This window comes from Vipera ursinii (genome assembly GCF_947247035.1).
Source record: "Vipera ursinii genome assembly, chromosome: 2".
Lineage (NCBI taxonomy): Eukaryota > Metazoa > Chordata > Lepidosauria > Squamata > Viperidae > Vipera > Vipera ursinii.
The window spans coordinates 221,581,509-221,599,937 of NC_139513.1; the positions used below are offsets into that span (position 1 = coordinate 221,581,509).

The 18,429-nt window shown below is 36.1% G+C and overlaps 1 protein-coding gene across 2 annotated transcripts in view; it reads left to right on the forward strand.

Moving 5' to 3' along the window:
• Positions 1–4,390: 4,390 nt before the first annotated feature.
• The window catches only part of PTPRD (protein tyrosine phosphatase receptor type D), a gene marked incomplete at its 5' end in the record, with an annotated part of 318,231 nt that continues 304,192 nt past the window's right edge, over positions 4,391–18,429 (forward strand). For both annotated transcript variants that reach the window (XM_083352519.1, XM_083352520.1), the window contains one exon: positions 4,391–4,475. In XM_083352519.1, the coding sequence (XP_083208645.1) occupies positions 4,391–4,475 (85 nt within the window). The remainder of the gene's footprint in view (positions 4,476–18,429) is intronic.

Here is an 18,429-nt window from a genome sequence, read left to right on the forward strand (position 1 = left end):
TTATTTAAGAAGTTCCATCATCCTTTCCATTTTGTCTTGTAAATAATGTGTGAAAATCTAGTACTTTTACTGTATATCTTTGCACTTTGCTTTTCTAGCCAAGTGATAGAAATTTTTAAATCTTTTAAAATTCAGTTACACTACCATTATTTTCTCCTTCTATTGTAGTTACTATACAATTACTTCAGCTTTAGTGTCAAAAACATGAGTAATGTTATTGCTCTGATAGGTAGAGGCTTTAGAATAGTCTGCTTTCTGCTTGGCTCTGTCAGATCTTCAACATTCATACTACAGGTAGTCCTCTCTAAACAACTGCCCTGTTTAGCAACCACTGAAAATTATCAAGGTGCTGAAAAAGTAACTTTGCAACCAGTCCTTACATTTATACCTGTCACAAGGACCATGTGATCAAGTAATCAAGATTTGGGCATTTCACAACCAGTGGGTAGTAACGACTGGCACAGTGCCCCATAGTTACATGATCACCATTAATTGCCAGCTTTTAACAAGTAGAATCAACGTTGAAGCTATCGTTAAGATCACAAGTTGTCATGTAATACCTGTTATTAACTCTGGTGATTCCCTTAATGACTGCAGCAGAAGGAATGTTGTAAATCTGTCGTCATCATGTGATATCTTGCTTAACAACTGTTGCTCTCAATTGTGGTTGTTAAGTGTGGATTATCTTAATTTAGTTTTAGTTCCATGGTTGAGTTATTCGTGTCATTTGTAGGCCAACCAGCATCTTACCTCTTTGGATGCTTACAATTAAAAAATGAAAAAGAAAATACAAAAGAGGGATCCTGAGTAGCCCAAAGAGAAATGTTGTGATTCAGGGTCAGCCTGTGGGTTCGGCAGTTGGGTCGGACGACTCAGAGGAGCTTGAAGAGCTTGCTGAGGGAGTTGGAGAGCTTGCTGATGAGAGCCCTCAGCCAGGCCCCTCCCAACTGGTCACAACGCAGACCCAGCTGTGTGAGCCTGACAGTGTGGATGAAGATGACCCACAGCTGGCCCTGTTCAAGGACGCCCGACGCAGGAGGCAGTCAATCAGGAGTAAACAGAGGAAGGCAATGGGGCAGCTTGGAAGGAGGCAGAGAGAAGCCACGCCCTGAACTGTATAAAAGGGGAATGCGTGGGAGGGCTGGTTTGCTGAAGGCAACCGCTTGAATAGCTCCTGTTTCATGGTTCGTGTCTTGTTTGCTTTTGTATCCATAAATTTGGCAGGCTTAGTTCCAGCCTCTTGCCTTCTTGTAAAAGGGGTTGTCCCTTCCTTTTCTAACAGTATTTTTAAAAACCATTTATCTATTCCAGACACATGTATTTTCACAGCCTGAAATACTAAAAGCTTGGTGTAGATATACAAACAATGAAAGAGGGTTTTTCCCCTCTCCCTAAAAGGCTAAGTGTCACTGAGGGAACATATTAGTATGTTTTCTACTTAGTTAAACTTATAGCACTCTGAAAGCGTTCAGAGAAAGGGCATCACATCACAAAGGATTCAAGGTTTTGTAATGTGAACAATAATGCCACTAGGGGCATAGTACCAAAGACTTTGCTACTGTTAATGGCTTATGTCTGCATGACGACTGAGCATAATACGGTATTTATATAGCTGCAAAATTTGTGATCTTTATTTTTAGCTTTCTACTGTGTATAACATTGAACAATACAAGCTTTGTATCTATAATCTTTCAGAATATACTGAGAAGTAGAAGTTAAACTTTTGAAGCCATTTGTTAAAATTTTCTTATTAAACACAAAAAGCAACAAGAAGTAAAGATAGACAACCTAATGATGAAGGTAGGAGAAGGAGACATTGATCAGCCCAAATAAATATCTATAATACAAAAAGCAGGTCCCATGTATTTATGTCACTTACACAGTAACAGTGTTTATTTTCATGTGATGCTCTAATCATTTGAGATAATAGATAGATAGATAGATAGATAGATAGATAGATAGATAGATAGATAGATAGATAGATGATAGATAGATAATGTCTGAAATTAACCAGGAAGGAATATGGGAGAAATGTTTTAATTATTCATTTCAGAATATGAGATTGTACAGTCTTCCCTCCCCACAAGTTCTGAGTATGTTAAATGAATTCAGCTGGAAACAAGAACACACACACACACACACACACACACACACACACACACACACAAAATTTAAAAACTGGAATCCCAGGTGTAGACATTTGAAATCAGTAAAAATAAAAACAATGAACTCCGGGATATAACAAAAAATTCTTCTTTATTGCTGAACTTTCGTCAACAAGCTGTTGACATCATCAGAGCAAGGGCTGAATGATAAGGGAGTCAGTAAATACACTTATATGGTAATAATAACGGTCAAATTGTAGAATGTGGGTGTGGCCTACTCATGACAAGCTTGCTTGTGTATAATCACAGTGGTTCCGGCTTTGTTGGAAAAGGCTGGTCTGTGGTTGATTTTTAAAAGTCGTGCCTAGTAGCTGCTTGGCACATATCAGTTGTTAGGCGCGTAAGTCCTGTCGCGCCACGTGCAGTCATGAGGGGACGAGACGACCTCCTTGACTCTACTTTGAACGAACAGCCTGTCAGCCAGCGCATGACTGCACGTGGCGCGATGAGACTTACGCACCTAACAGCTGATATGGATACTCATGCCTACATACATACATACATACATACATACATACATATAACACGTCAATTGCCACCAATGAGCAAAATGTTTTCCCCATTGCTACCTTAGAATAATTATGTATTTGGAAGAGAATTTGATGCAGCTCACAGTTTTCTTCTTCATTGCTTTCCTGAACCATTTATTTGCTCATTAATGTCTATGTAGATTCTATAAAGGCCTAGTTGAGAACTGTTCTGCTGATATTAAGATACAAGAGGGGTTTTTTTTATCCAAAACAAAGAGCATAAGAATCCCAAAATAGTTTAATCCTTTGTCATCACTTCGTCAGATGAATTCATGCAAAAATACTTTTCTATCTTATGTGATAACAGTGGAGTCATTGCTGCAGCATTTGGTTCTTCTATGCTTGCACAGAGACAAATTGAATCTGACAGGAATGATGTCTCATGGACTTTGCTGTCACTTGAAAGGCTGACACAAAGTGGGTAGCAGAGAAAACAGAAAGCCGGTACTTTTAGGACATTGCTTACGCCTCTTAAATTCGCTTTTTGATAGTAACAATCAAATCAGCAATATAATTTGAATAAGTTTTATGGTAGACATTTATAACATCTGCTTCTCTTGTTCTCTCCTTAAATAGATTTTTCAAAATATTTTTCTGTACTGTAAAACAGCTTTTTATGCTTATGAATATGCAAAGGTGTGTTATCGTTATTATTGTTCATTCCTTTTATACTTTTTGGCATGAAGTGAATATATTTTGTGTTATTATAATATTTTTTCCCATTTATATTGTGCTCATTTCAAAGCTGCCAAGCAGTTTTTCTTACTACTTTTAGAAGCTGTAATTGTGGAACAATTAGTGCAAGAATTCTGTTCTGAGATAGAGCTAAAATTTTGTCCAAGGGGGTATACATTTCCATGTTTATTACTAATATAGTTAAATTAGAGCAAAATTTATTTCTTTCTAATAGCAGATGTTCACTCTGTATTATTCATTAGTTCATATATGAGATATAAACTGAATCAGAATATGTGATATTTATTTATAATGTAATTATGAATTACATAATTTACATATACTACTAAACCAGAGACAAAACAGAAAGTTTGCTTTAGTATATAGAAGAATTATAAGAGGCTACAATCAGAGACACAGTTGTTAAATTAATGCACAAATACTAATGTCTTACTGTTGGGATGGACATTAGGAGCAGAAGGAGATTTGCCCTTTCGTTCTTATCACCCTCTGATACATTGTTTTTTACCAGATTTTTGTCCTGGAAGTTGATTCCTTCTAAATGTTACTTTGAAAGATTGATATGCTTTATTCAGAAATAACTCAGTCTCATGTTGCTAAGAAAAGAAAGTATTTTGTAGCTCACAGGAATCATTTATCCCAGTATAGTTTATAGGATGCCTTGGGAAATGATTATTTTTGTTCTGGCCTTTTTATAAATGCTGTTAAAATGAATAGTTTTAAATTTATTTTGCAAGGCTAATCTCGATCTCCAGAGTCTTCACTTTACCTTTATTGTTAAAACTATGTTTTGGGGGTGTATTTGCAGGGGGAAAAGCAAAGCATTCTGAACGTTTGTCTTTCTCTCTCTCTCTCTTTCTCTCTCTCTCTCTTTCTCTCTCTCTCTCTCTCTTTTGTTTTATTTCTTGCTCCTCTCAGGCTTTGAAAGTTCTTCATCTGGAATTTCAGGTTGGAGATTCTCGCAGTGGCTTCTAAGCCAGTGACCAAAGCTGTCAAAGCATGCTGGTGCCAAGCTGTCAGATGATGCACATAGCCAGGCCAATAGTAGTGCTCCTGTGCTTCCTACTTTGTGCTGAAGCTGAAAGTAAGACTTCTTTCTCTCTTTTTTGTACCCCTATTGAATAAACCCAGAACAAAACCCCAAAGTCCTAGGCTGGTCATAATGAACAGTTTTGTTATATTTTATTTATAACTTTATATGGCATTAAAGAAAGTGTATAACCAGACATTAAAAATTAGAAGGATAAAAAATAAATTACGTGTAAGTAAACATTTTCAAATATCAGCAATGTTATAGTTTTCCAGTTCACTATGAACTTGTAAATAATTGAATACATTATATTGCACTATTAAGCTCTAAGCTAAGAATAAATATGAAAGTCCATGTTCAATACAGTATAAATTACTGAGTAAAACTATAAACAATTAAAAATTCCATCCATAGTACTAAGAATCTATTTACATACCTTGTAAAATTGAAATCTAGCTTCTGTCAGTGTATATAATACAAAATTCTGTTTGGGATATGCAATACATTTGTGAATAAAGTTATAGCCTATAAATGCTTTCCAGTTTGAGTTGAATCCTATGTAGTATTTATTATGAGCAAAGATTCTGGACATCAAAACATCCTCACACAGCTTGGTTAGACATTCTTCCAGACAGGAGATCAAATGACATTTCCAGTAAAAAAGTATTTTAATTCTTGCAGCAGTTACAATACTTAATATTAATTAAATTGTGAAGGAATAGTTTGTTGTCATATTTAGGAGGTTTCTGATAAAGCTCTTTGGACTTCATCTTGAGGCACCATAGGATTCTCCTTGTCTCTCAGCCAGGGTTTGAAAGGGTTATCTACAGACTTCCTAATTTATTTTATTTGCTCTTATGCACTTGGGAATTCCCACTATTCTTTATTTGTGGGAATAAAAGGAGTCAAGTGTAACAAAATTGTGTAGTCAGAATAAAACCTTACTGTACTTACCAGAAGACAAACATCACTTAGTTTTATTAGGCACTTTTCAATTCCTTGGATATTTTCTTTTTGAGTTTTGGAAAACAAGCGGTGCAATGTCGAGGCCAATTAAAATTCCAGGTCCTTTGTGTCTGTCACAGCAGCTGTTCCAGCGTATTATTTCTAACAGCTGTTGTGAGATATGCTATTTGAACAAATCAAGCAGAAATGACAAAACTGAGGCTGGGTTGTGGAGTGTGAAGACTTCTGTGTAATGTAGCACCTACTGTAGGTTCTAAGTCTAGGACTACTATAGAGTTTTGGGCAATTAGCTTGCCAATTAATTAGAAGATGAGATCTCCTTTTTAATGAGAAATTCATTAGATTTGCTTTGTTTACACATGTTCTTCTTCAAGCTATAATCTTGGTTTTTCAATGAACAATGGAAATATGTAAGGTGGGGTAAGAAGCTGCTTGACGGAGTTTGTTGACACACTGGGAGACAGGTTTGCTTATGTTAACAGCAGGGCCAGTTGATCAAGCAGTATTTTCCTGTATCTTTCTTGAAGTGGTTACTGTATTAATACATGCTCTTTTTTCTAGGACTTTACCATATTAAGTGGAAGCTTGTGAATCATTTAAATTCTCTATAGTAAAATAATATTTTGTGAATGAAATTATTAACAGAAATCTAGCATCCTGATTGTAATTTTTCCCAGGAATTTTGATTTTGGAATAATTCCAAATATAAGGTTTCATGGGAATCACTTAAAGAACTAAACTGAAGATTCAATTTTTTTACAAGTACAGTAGTGATCAGTACACGTTAAAGTTGGTGTTCAGAATAGTAATTGTTGACCTCATATCTCTAAAAATTAGGAACTATAGTGTGCTATTACTTCATTAAATTAATTTTAATGAATGAATGTGTGGAGACTTAAATTACGGCCACTCTGCTAAGATTGTCATTTTTACTTATTGCCAATAATTTCCTGTAAGTCAGTTATTATAACGTAGTTTGAAGCTAGGTTTTAAAGTATCCCTTCAAATATCGAAACCTATGTGATAGACTGTAATTTAATTTTGTATTTAACTACATAGTATTGTTTATAAACAAAAAAGTGTTTGAAATAACTTTGTTCTTTTGGGAAGCTCTTTCCCTAGTATAACAATGGGAAAGTGAATTAAATTTCTAAAAGAACAAACTCTGAAATTGTACATGTGTATGGATCAGTGACAGTAAAATGTTGGTCCTATTCCAGATAGTTAATGACCAGCTGGAATGCTTATGCGTAAGGTGAAACCAAAGACATTTTTAACACTTCTACCAGTATATAATTATCTCTGATATAGCACATTTATGCAATTATACATTTTAAAAGTGGAGACAAAAAGGTAAAATTTATTCTTAAAGGACTATTTTTAAAACTTTTTACTTTTCAAATTTTAAATGAGAATGCCATGGACTCATTGGATAAAACTTTGTAAAAATGAGAGTGAATTAATCCTGCTTTTTAAAGGAGATTTAAACTTTTCTTATCAAATTATGTAGATTTTTTCCTTTCCTTTTTATCAGAACTTTGAATATAGAGAATATATTGTGTTGAGAACCACCATCAGACTTAAACAGGAAATGTTATAGCAAAGTACTTTAGGACTTTTATTTTATTTGCAAGTTATTTTCAAAGTTTTGTTACATTTTATTAAAACAATAATAACAACAAATGGCTATTGCCTATTGTGAGTTCTAACCGGCTTTTTTTAATTCCTGTAACATATTTTAGGAGAATTATAGACTAGTTGATAAAACTAGCCAATTTAAGACTATTAGGTAGTTCTGGGTTGATAGTTTTTCATTAAATATTTCTTTGTGAAATATTTCATTTATTTGTTTTGTTGGTGGTCGTAGGAACAAAAAACAACTAGATCAGGGCCAAATAATATCTTAGCCCAGATTTTTATTTGTCACAGAGGCCAAGTAGATATAGGTGATTTGATTACACATCCTCCTACACCTAGTATTTGGAGCCAAACTGGCCTCTGCTTGGAGATAATATTAGGTCTTCAGTATTGACAGGTCTACTATGAATTTTTCTAATCTGTTTTAAAACCCTCCAAGTCATTGGTTATAATCATTTTTGAGGTAATTAATTATTATATTAATTCATATAAATAAATGGCCTTTATAAAGGAGTATTTCCCACCCTCTATTTTACATAGCCTTCCTTCCTTGAAAGACTCCAAATTCTAGTTCTTCTTTGCTTTCTTCATATTTGTCTTACTTTATATATGTCAGTCATGTCTTTCCTCAGTTGCCTTGTTTCTAAACTGAAGAGTCCCAAACACATTAGCCTTTTCTTGTAGGTGTCCAAGCCCACAAAATCCTCTGGTTAGTCCTATTGTGCAATTGTTCCAGCTATATTATATCTGTCTATAACTATTCACCTTACTGCATTATGGACCGCTATAGTTTCCTGGTGGTTTTCAAAGGCAGACCCCTGTAAAGCATATTGTACTATAGTAGGTAACTAGGACATGATTGAACATTTTTACGGTCTCTCATCTAGGAATGGTTGTGAATGGAACACAAGATGGGATTGTGCAAAAATCTTCCTGACCTTAATATACGGTCATCCAGCAAGAGCTGAGGGACCAAGAGGAGCCTAAGTCACCAGTGCTGTCTAGGGAAATGTGGTCCTGTGTAGAACCAAAAATGGAAAGTCCCTAGAACCAGAGGCCCTAAAACTGAATGGCCACTTGATCTTACGAGGATTGAGTCAAAGTTTATCTTTCCTCATCCAGAACTCCATAGACACTTGGAGTTACTTCATGTCAGCCACTCTACAGCATGGAATTAGCCACTATGTCATCTCATCCAGATATTCCATAGCCTTCAGACACTAGGAAAAAATCCAGCTGCTGTAGGGTGGCGATGTTTGGGTGTCATCAGCCTTTTGATGGTACCTGATCCCATAATCAAGGTTTCATAAAGATGTTAAATAAAATTAGAGAGAAAATAGTTCCCTGGAGAACCATACAATACAGAGGCCCTGGCCTAGATTTCAACTTTCCTACTATCATTGACTGAAATTGTCATAAACGAAAGAGAAGAACCAATGTAACACCATACCCACCCACCCTCTCTTAAATCTCAGACTGATTCAGAAAGTTACTATGAACATAGTGTAAAAAGTCATAGATTAAGGGGTAGGACAGATATACTACCTACATCCTGGACCCACCAGAAGTAATCAGAAAAGATGATCAATGCTATCTCAGTGCTGTATCCCAGTATGAAACACATCCAGATACCTTCTCCAAGAAGAAAGGTTGGAGAGAAGACAAAAATGACTATTATTATTGGACCCCGTGAATGATTTTTTTTTTTGAAAAGGGGACTCTCTAAGGGCTGGAATTACAATATTCTACTTCAAAGAAGCATTTGCCATCACTATATCCAATTGTAGGTTATCTCCTAGGAGACCATAATCAACCAGGAGGGAAACAGATTCTGATTCCACAAGGTGAATTAATTTAATACACATACAATATTGAGGACTATGTCTACTCTCTTCACACTAAAAAGTTTCTACTCATCCCAAATAACTACACCAGACCATGCCCCAGTCATCACCAAGGGATCTGCACAGCCAGAGTCTTCACTCTGAGTAAAATTCAGTGTTTTACCAAACAGATGACTAGAGTAGTTTCCATATATCTTGTAGATGCTCCTCCAGTTCTTCCTCCTCTAGTAATGAGTTACTATAACCAAGACCACTGGACAATTATTGGAAGACAAGAGGAGAAGAATAATTACATTTTACTGTTCTTATTGCCATGACACAGAAGATCTTTAAAGAAAGGATCTTAACCTTTCGTGTTCGGTTGGATTGAATCCTTATTTTTCTCTAGCAGTGCATCTTTTTTGCTTTTCATTTTCCAAAGCTCCTCAGAGAACAAGGGAGATCCACATAATCTATGAACAGAAATAGGCTGCATAGGCATAATTTGACCCAAGGACATGGATTCCTCCTCATGCCAGGCAATAATCAAGAACCTCCAAAAATAATATTTTTCTTACAGAAAAGCCAGTAAACACACAAGAAAATACAAATACATATATATCATACCTGCCCTTTCTTTTGGTAGAAACATCACAGAAAATATGGCTGGAGGAAGAGACACAGAAATGGGGAAAGTGAAAGAGGCACTTGTATTGGATAGGGAAGGAAAAAGGAAAGGAAGGTCAAATCTGGATGCGGATCAGAGAAGGGGATGATGTAACCTCAGAAATGGAAAGAAAATGACCTTGTTTAAGAATTACAACAAGAATTCAGTCAACATTAGATTACCTGAAAACAGCCAATTGTCTGTCTAATATAGAAGCTTTTCCATCAGTGATAACAATTTATTTCCATTTCCATCTATTCATGTAGTAACTTAGCAAATATAAGATGATACCATTCTCCTAATTCTTGAGTATTTTTTTAAAAAAATGTTGAGTAAATATGAATTTAAATTCCTTAAAACTGAACTTTATAAAAGTTATTTTTAAAAGTTGGATTCTAAAAATTTAATTTAAGGTATTTAAATGAAAGTTGCAGCAGTTAGAACATCTCAATTAATCAAATAGTCAACAGCCACCAAAAAAATGAAGGAAGCAAAAGTGTAAATAGAACATTAGCAGACTGTATCTGTTTGGTGAGTAGCCTCTAAAATTTAGTAAGGAAGATACCAGATATGTAGAGAATTCCATAATGAGGAACCAGTCACAACTCTTTGACACATAGTTGTCTGCTCAGTTATCAGCCAGGCAGCAGTAATTTTGTGTGGTAATCATTCTCATTATCTTTTTTTGTTGAAATATTATCTGTGAAAAAGCAAGACTTCTAACAAGGTTTTATTGTTTTTCAAATCAATAAAACCTGTTTAGAAGTCTTGATTTTTCACAGAATGTTTGTGTGTGTGTGTAGAGTGAATTCAAGCTATTCACTTTGTTCACTTTTCTATATCAGCAGGGAAACAATAAAGTCTTTCTCATATTACCAATTTTTTCAGTAACTTATTGAAGAGTAGAAATCTGGTATGTATGTGGCCAGCACAAAATCATACTATGTTTCCCTTTTATCTTGTTGTCATATCTCATATTTCCATCCAAATTCTGCCACATATCTTTCCAGTTCCAGTAAACAAGCTAGTAATAATAAAAGGTAGCTTTACTTGCAAAAATACCTCTAAGATCCTCAAACACGAACATGGCCTATCCCAAGTCCTTAGAAGGACTTGAAAGGAGGCTAAAATCCTAAATCCAGGCTGAATATCCGGCTGACTCCTATGACTTATAAAAGGGGAAAAGTAATGGCAATTTTTAAAACCTCAACCTTTTATACAAAGAATAAACTAGTTGCACAGCCACCCCATAAATCATATATATACTGTATATTAGCATTCTTCTAGTTGTAACATCTAAATGTGCAGCATTACGCTTTTCAACATTTTAAACCTCCTTTTCAACATTTTTTTCCTCAGGTACTAGCATTTGTAGTGTTTTTGAGATCTTAGTGTCAACTCTGCAACGAACCTGGCTGAAGCCATCTTGCTTGTTTTTGGTTGCCACAAGAATGGGACGAGGGATGGGGAGTTTTATGCTAGTCTAAACAGTTCTCTGTCCTGTGGCAACCAAGGTCATTTTTGTTCATTAGACTGGGAGCTGAGCCTTATGTTAGAAAGCCCGCCAAACAATTCTATTGGGAAACTTAGTTGATTGCATAGTTTCTGGAGTGGGAAGTTTAACTTTGTAATAATGTAACTTTTTGGAGGGAACTTTAGTCTTGGTTTCACTTTTGACCATGCCAATACTTTGTAGCCAATACACATGTTTTTAGAGGAAAACTCAAGCTCCAGAATTCTGTTTTAGTTGGTTTCATCAGTCAGAACCATGACACTTAGTATTGTTCCTTAAAATCTGAAATTTTCCTCCTAAAGTTACCTTATTTCAGTTTATTTTAAATAATTTCATTCTTTTTTCCCAGTGTTTAATTCCATTTACTATGCTAGAGATCTATTTAGCCCTTTCCACTCCCAAAATTTTTCCATCAAAGCCATTTTCATTTTTATGCCTTTTATTGTTAATTGATCCTTACTTTTTATTATTCTTTAAATATATCTTTGTTTTTGTCTTTACACATTACAAAATATCCTTTCATTATCATTTTTTCTGCTGCTGTTTTCATGTATATCTTAAACTACATCTGTTTGTATTTTCAACCTCTTTCTTTGTATCATTTCATAAACCATGTTAATAACTTCTGGTTTATATAATTCCATGTGTTTTGTGGCACGCTGCAGCAAAAAATATTAAAAAGTAAATCATTTGACATGTACACTTCTATAATCATTACTGGGTCTTGATACATGGAGTGTTTGCTTATTAACTGAATAGCCATCTAACACTACCCAACTGCCATATCAACATATTTCTTACATTATCTTGATAGTCTAGTGAAGCCTTGCAAAGTGTTAGGTAGTAAAATAATGTATTAATAGTTTAAACTGATTATTAGAAGAGAATAAACTATGGCCAAATATACTATGAATGTGCTTCCCTGAATCCTTTCCACATCGTCTTGTCTTTGAGTAATTCATTTGATTGGGCAAAGCCACTGCAATTTCCAAATTTGTCTGAACATCTTCTAAAAAAAATATATGTATGTATAATGTTGCCCAGGCCTCTTCATACGCTTCCCCCCCAAATTAATATGTCCCTACTGCTTCTCATGCAAATATAATTCAGCTGGGCAGGGCAGCTTAATTACTGTAGTGATTCAAGCCTCTAACCCAGACACGTCAAACTCGCAACATCACGCGATGTCGTGCGACGTCTCAGAGTTTTTTCCCCATTGCTGGCAATGGGGTGGGCGCGGTTTCCTTGTGAGGCGTCTGGCCCGTGGGCCGGCAGTTTGACACCCCTGCTCTAACCTTTGCTTTCCTTAGTACTGCCAAAATATTTATTTTCACTTTTACATTGAAAATTGTAACTTGCTGTTCTTTTCTGGCGGGGAGGAAGTCACTAGGGCGCTCAATTTAATCTTCTCAGAAAAGCATCAATAAAGATGAAATTTATGTAGTGTTCAGGAAAAATAACTTGTTCTATTTTTTGTCTTCTTTTAAAGCATAGACGTTTGGATTTATGATTCCTCTTCCTGAAATTATCTCATCATCAGGGATCTAATTTTCAAATTGCATGCTAATTACTAAGCCTGTAGAAAAAAAAAACCTGACAAAAACTAACATGATTTGCTCAATTGTCTTAGTACATCAATCATTGAGGACATTTTTTTTTCAGGATGGCATAGTATGTAAGTACAATACAGCTAGGTCTGATCAGAGATGGGCATAAAAACTTCTGAGTTAAAATTAACACCTTCTGCACATGAAAGTTTTCATTTATAACCGCACATTTTTTAAAAAACCATGCTAATTTCTCCTGCAGTTTCTTTTTTCATCAAATAACAATTTATGTATATACTTTTTGATATTCAGTGAATAGACCAATGGTCACTGTTGATCACAGACTATTAAAAATACTGACATGCATTCTGGGAAGAGCTGAAGAGAACGGCTGAACTCTGGAAAACTATTTCATGAAATTTGAGTCTCCGTCAGATGATACATCCAGTTCATCTGAGAGAGTTTTCCATGCCTATCTTCAGTGCTTCTCTCCTAATACAGAATGTAGAAGCCAAGCAACTGGAGCAGTAGAATGGCCCAGTATACAGGTAGTCTTTGACATATGACCACACTTGAATGCAAAATGTGAGACATTTGTTAAGTGAGTTTTGTCTCATGACTTTTCTTGCCACAGTTGTTAAGTGAATCACTGTAGTTAAGTTGTTAAGTGAATATGGCGTCCCCATTGACTTTGCTTGTCAAGGTTACAAAACTGATCACATGACACTGGGACACTGCATATTTGAGTGCCTAAATTCTTTTTGCTGAGTTCAAACCAGGGAATGTGAGAATATTAGTATACAGTTGAAAACATTATCCTGTGTTACTAACTTGTTGAACTGTTCAAAATTACAAATCAGCTCCTGGATGTGATTTCTTTGGTAGCTTTTTTGTTCATATTTCTCAGGTTCATATATAACAGTTAATTTTTAAAATATTCTTGTGTTATCTGTAATTAGGATAACAGTACAGTATTTGGTGCAACAATGTATGGAAAAGAAAGCTTTTGGAATATATAACTTGCAAAGAAGCTTGTCTCATAATGAATTTGAATAGACATGATTCCATGTGTTTATATTAATATATGCATCACATCCATTATACTCATTCCAGTTTACTTATTGCTTTGGGGGGAAAAAACTGCTTCAGAATTCTTCAGTTCAGCAATTGATGCTTGTTACTTTTCAAAACATTTATAAATTGTAATCTCTTGTTTAATTTTTTACATTAAGTAATATGACTCGATAGCTATGTACAGGACCTGGCATTGCCCAGTTTTGTGCCCAATGTTTAGTATTAGAATTTTGGAACATAATTTTAGTGCTGCTCTGACAACTGACAAGTTTAATGAATTTAGTATTGATGGCAAAGTGAAGATGATGAAGAGATATAGAGAGTTTAAATAAAGATGGACAGTGTGGCTGGAAAAATAAACAGATTAATCCTAGGGATGAAGGCAGTAACAAACTTAAAGAAGATCATGAAAGATAAGGACATTTCAATGACAATAGAGATCAGAATAGTAGAACTGTAGGTTTTCCAGTGGCAATATAAGTCTATGAAAGCTGAACACTGAGAAATTGAGAGAAGGAAAAAAAGATGTCTTTGAATTTATAGTTGTGAAAATAGTTAATGAAAGTGCTTTGAGCTGCAAGAAAAAACAACCAACAGACCAGGACCAAATCAAGTCTGAATGCAAAAGTTCTTACATTTCATTTCATTTATTTCATTTATTTGATTTCTATACCGCCCTTCTCCCTAGGGACTCAGGGCGGTTCACAGGGCATATATAAATAGCTATACAAAAATTAAAAGAGAATTAAACCATGCCCAATTAAAATACAGCAATAATAGAATAATAAAAACCAATTAAAAACCCATATTCCCCATCAGGCCAGACTAGCTAACTCAAACAAGTGGGTCTTCAACCCGCGGCGGAAGGATCGGAGGTCCGATGCCATCCGGAGCTCAACCGGCAGTTGGTTCCATAATGCCGGAGCACCCACAGAGAAGGCCCTCCCCCTGGGGGCCGCCAGTCGACATTCCCTGACCGGAGGCACCCTGAGGAGGCCCTCTCTGTGGGCACGCACAGGGCGGAGGGGAGTTTACACCGGCAGCAGGTGGTCCTCGAGGTATCCCGGACCCATGCCATGTAAGGACTTAAAGATCATAACCAAGACCTTGAACCTCACCCGGAAGACAACTGGTAACCAATGCAGCTCGCGGAGCAAAGGTGTAACATGGGAGTACCGGGAAACTCCCAAGACAACTCTCGCGGCCGCATTCTGTACCAGTTGGAGCCTCCGAGTGGTCTTCAAGGGAAGCCCCATGTAGAGAGCATTGCAATAGACAAGGTGAGAGGTCACGAGCGCATGGCTACTAGCAAACAGCCTGAGACATTACCAGAACATGGAACTAATGCCTTTTGCCCAAAAGTGGCTGACTGCCAGCTCATTGATCAGATAGGAACTAAAAAGAGGGACAATATCTTAAACCTTAGATTTCACTATAAGTAGACTTTGCTTTTGATGCTTTCCCATGCATTTATTGGGAGCAGAGTTCAACTCCACATTGCTACCAGTGTTATCATGTAGCTATTATGTATTGATTTGTAGCTGTTGGATTCATTTATTTTATGATATTTACTAAAAAGGCCACAAAGGCAGAAGAATTTACTGAGGAAGATTCAATTTAGGCAGCAAGTGGAAAAATATCAAATGGAGACCTCTATGAAGAGTCAACAAGGGGTGGTTCTCAAACACTAGAGACAATTCTCAAAATATTTTTAAAAACAAAGATGCTTCCTATGTGAACTGGATGAGGTAGAGCATTCAAATGAAAAAGTATAGAAAGCGTGAATTGTACCAGACTGGAAATGGCAAAATTAAGTGAAAATTTATAAAAGTTGGTGAGAATTATATTATATTATATAATATAAACATGTAAAATATGTTTGTGTGTGTGTGTGTGTGTGTGTGTGTGTGTGTGTGTGTTCATAAGTAAATGCAGTTTTTAATTCAGAATTCTGGAGAGCAGCTTTAACTCATATTTAAAGAGATAGTAGAGCTCTTAATTTGCTGAAGAAGGAACATCTCCCCAACCATTAGGTGATTATAGAGCACCAAGGAACATCAATTCTTCAGTGATGGCAACAAAAATCTTAAATATTTCAAACTCAGATCAGCCATTGCAAGACCTGGAAGGACAATATTGTTGACAGTGTTATTTGAATTAGTGAACTCTTTTTTTTTTTTTAATTGAAAAGTTTTAAAATACAGTTTTCCTTTAAAAAACCCCCCTTCCCCTGCCCTCCTCCCCCCCTACCTCCCCCCTCCCCCTCCCCCCCCTAACTCCCCCCTTTCCCACCCTCCTTCCCCCCTACTTCCCCCCCTCCCCCCTACCCCCCCCTGACTTCCCAGAGCTAAATACAAGGTATATATCTAAAAAAAACAATCATAAACAATCATATACTAACAACTATAAACTCTAAAATCCATCACTCTCTAGCTTATATAAAATAAACCAATCCTTAATAATATTAAATATATATAGAAAACTAAGATAAAAAAAAACTAGCGTCATTCATGTTAAAAAAGAAAAAAAAAACAGAAAACCTTCCTCCACTGTCTACATTCTTCCACAATTGTCTATTTACTAAACAAATTCTCATTTACACACCACAAACACCTATCCCTATTATCCTAATCACTCTCTAACCAAAATAGTCTATAATAGATAATTCTTACACAAATTAACCCACATTAGCCCATAAAGCTTTCTTCCATTTCCTCTGTAGTAAATTTAATCCATTAGTTCCACTGCTTAACTGTAAGTATTTAGTAAATTTAGTCCATTGTCCACTGCTTAGCTGTAAGTACATTATAGAAGTTCCATAGATTTCTGCAAGTCTTATTTTTTAATCTTCTTTGAACGTTTTAAAGCAGCACGCGTCACTCTCTGTTCTCTAGGGTCATCCAAAAGATTTATGGCTTGATCTCCTCCTACACCCTTCTCATCTGTTTGTCCATCTTCATCCTCTTGATATTCTCCTTCTCCAGATCCCTCTGCATCTTCCGAAAGTATTGATGGGATTACTTTTAAAACATTGTTGTAAAAATCACGCGCTTGCTTCACAGTAACCAAACAATACCTTTTGCCTTCATACGTCAAGCTCAAGCCAAGTGGAATCTCCCATCTGAACCTTATATCTCGTTGCTTAAGCTCTTGCACAAGAAATATAAAGTCCTTCCTTCTCTTTAAAATCTTTGGAGGAATTTCTTTTAAAACCAGAACTTCTTGATCAGCAATCACAACTTTAGTATCATAGGCAGCTTGTATAACTTCATCTCTAATTTCCCTTTTTAAAAAATAAACCACCACATCTCTAGGCAGCTTTCTCTGTTTAGCAATCCACGAGTTCACACGAAACACTTTGTCCATGCCTTGTTTTATTTCAGATGCTGGCTGATTCAATACCACCTCAAAAGCCTCTGAGACCAGCTGCTTTAGGTCTTCCTTAATATTCTCTTTTAAACCTCTAATTCTAACAGCAAACTGCATCTGGTAAAATTGAGCCAGACTCAGTTTGTTATCCATTTTGTCTTTTAACTCTTCAATTTCCAATACTTTTGCTTCTAATATAGCATTCTTTTGAGTCAAATCTTCCACCTTTTCCTCCAGATCTTCCACACATACAGCTACTTTATGCACTGAAGTCAAAATGTCTACCTTCATCTCTCTAAATTTCTGTTCCATCCTCTCTTCCATTCTCTCCTCCAATTTCTGCAATTTCTCCTCCATCTGTAGAAATTTAACACCCATTGATTCCAAAATTAACTGGGTATGCTTTTCAAGATCCTTCAATGTCAATACATCAGAAGAATGCAGCACCTGCAATAATGAATGTTGTTGCACCGGAGAATTTCCTGCACTCCGGAAAGTTTTAGGAGGAGGTTTAGCCGCCATCTTTTACTTACAGTTGTGACGCACTTTCACTTTAAGTTTTAGAAAAAGTCCATCAAGCTCGAGAGTAGAATAAAATAATCCTCTTCATCTTTCCCTCTTGTACCGCTCTGCCTGCTCTTTTCCTTTCATAGTCTTTCCTTCAGGCAGGGATGGTCACAGACGCCTGGCTCTGCTCCATAAAATCCAGAGCAGAGACGCTGGCCAGCTGGGAGCAACCCAGGCTACGGGGGAGTTCAATCCTTCAGCCGCCCAAGCTCAAAGCTCAGGCAGCCCTGGAGAACTCTACCCCTACCTGGGAGCTCACCCCCTCCTCTTCTCCCGAGGAGGGGGCTTCAAATTCGCCCGAACAGCTGATCGGCGCTGTTTCGGGCGAAAATCACACAGCTGAGCCGCGGGCAGCCCGGGAAGGCTGTCTCCAGCGCCGGCGGAGCCACCGGAAGCCTGAATTAGTGAACTCTTGAGAAGGAAATTAAACTTTATTTATGAACCTTATTATCAACCAGTTATTTCCCTTCCTGGGATGGATAGAACTTCAACTACACATGTCACTGGCCAATTGATAAGCCTCTGATAAAACTGAGATTTCAGTGAATCTCTTCAGGGAGTATTCTTGATATCACTAAGTTTTTTTAGGAATGTGAGAAAGTAACTTAATATTTCATGTATTTATGTATTTTTGTAATTAAAACACATTTTGAAATATACAAAGTACTTAGAAGAAAATTTGACTGTTTAAAATGACATTTCACTTACATTGAAATGTATTAAACTAGCAATATTATAGGGTGTCATATCAACTTTATTTTCATTTGTCGGGTTAAATATATTAATTGTATTATAATTTAACTTAATTTGTCAAATTAAAACTAAAAGCTACTGAAATATGAAA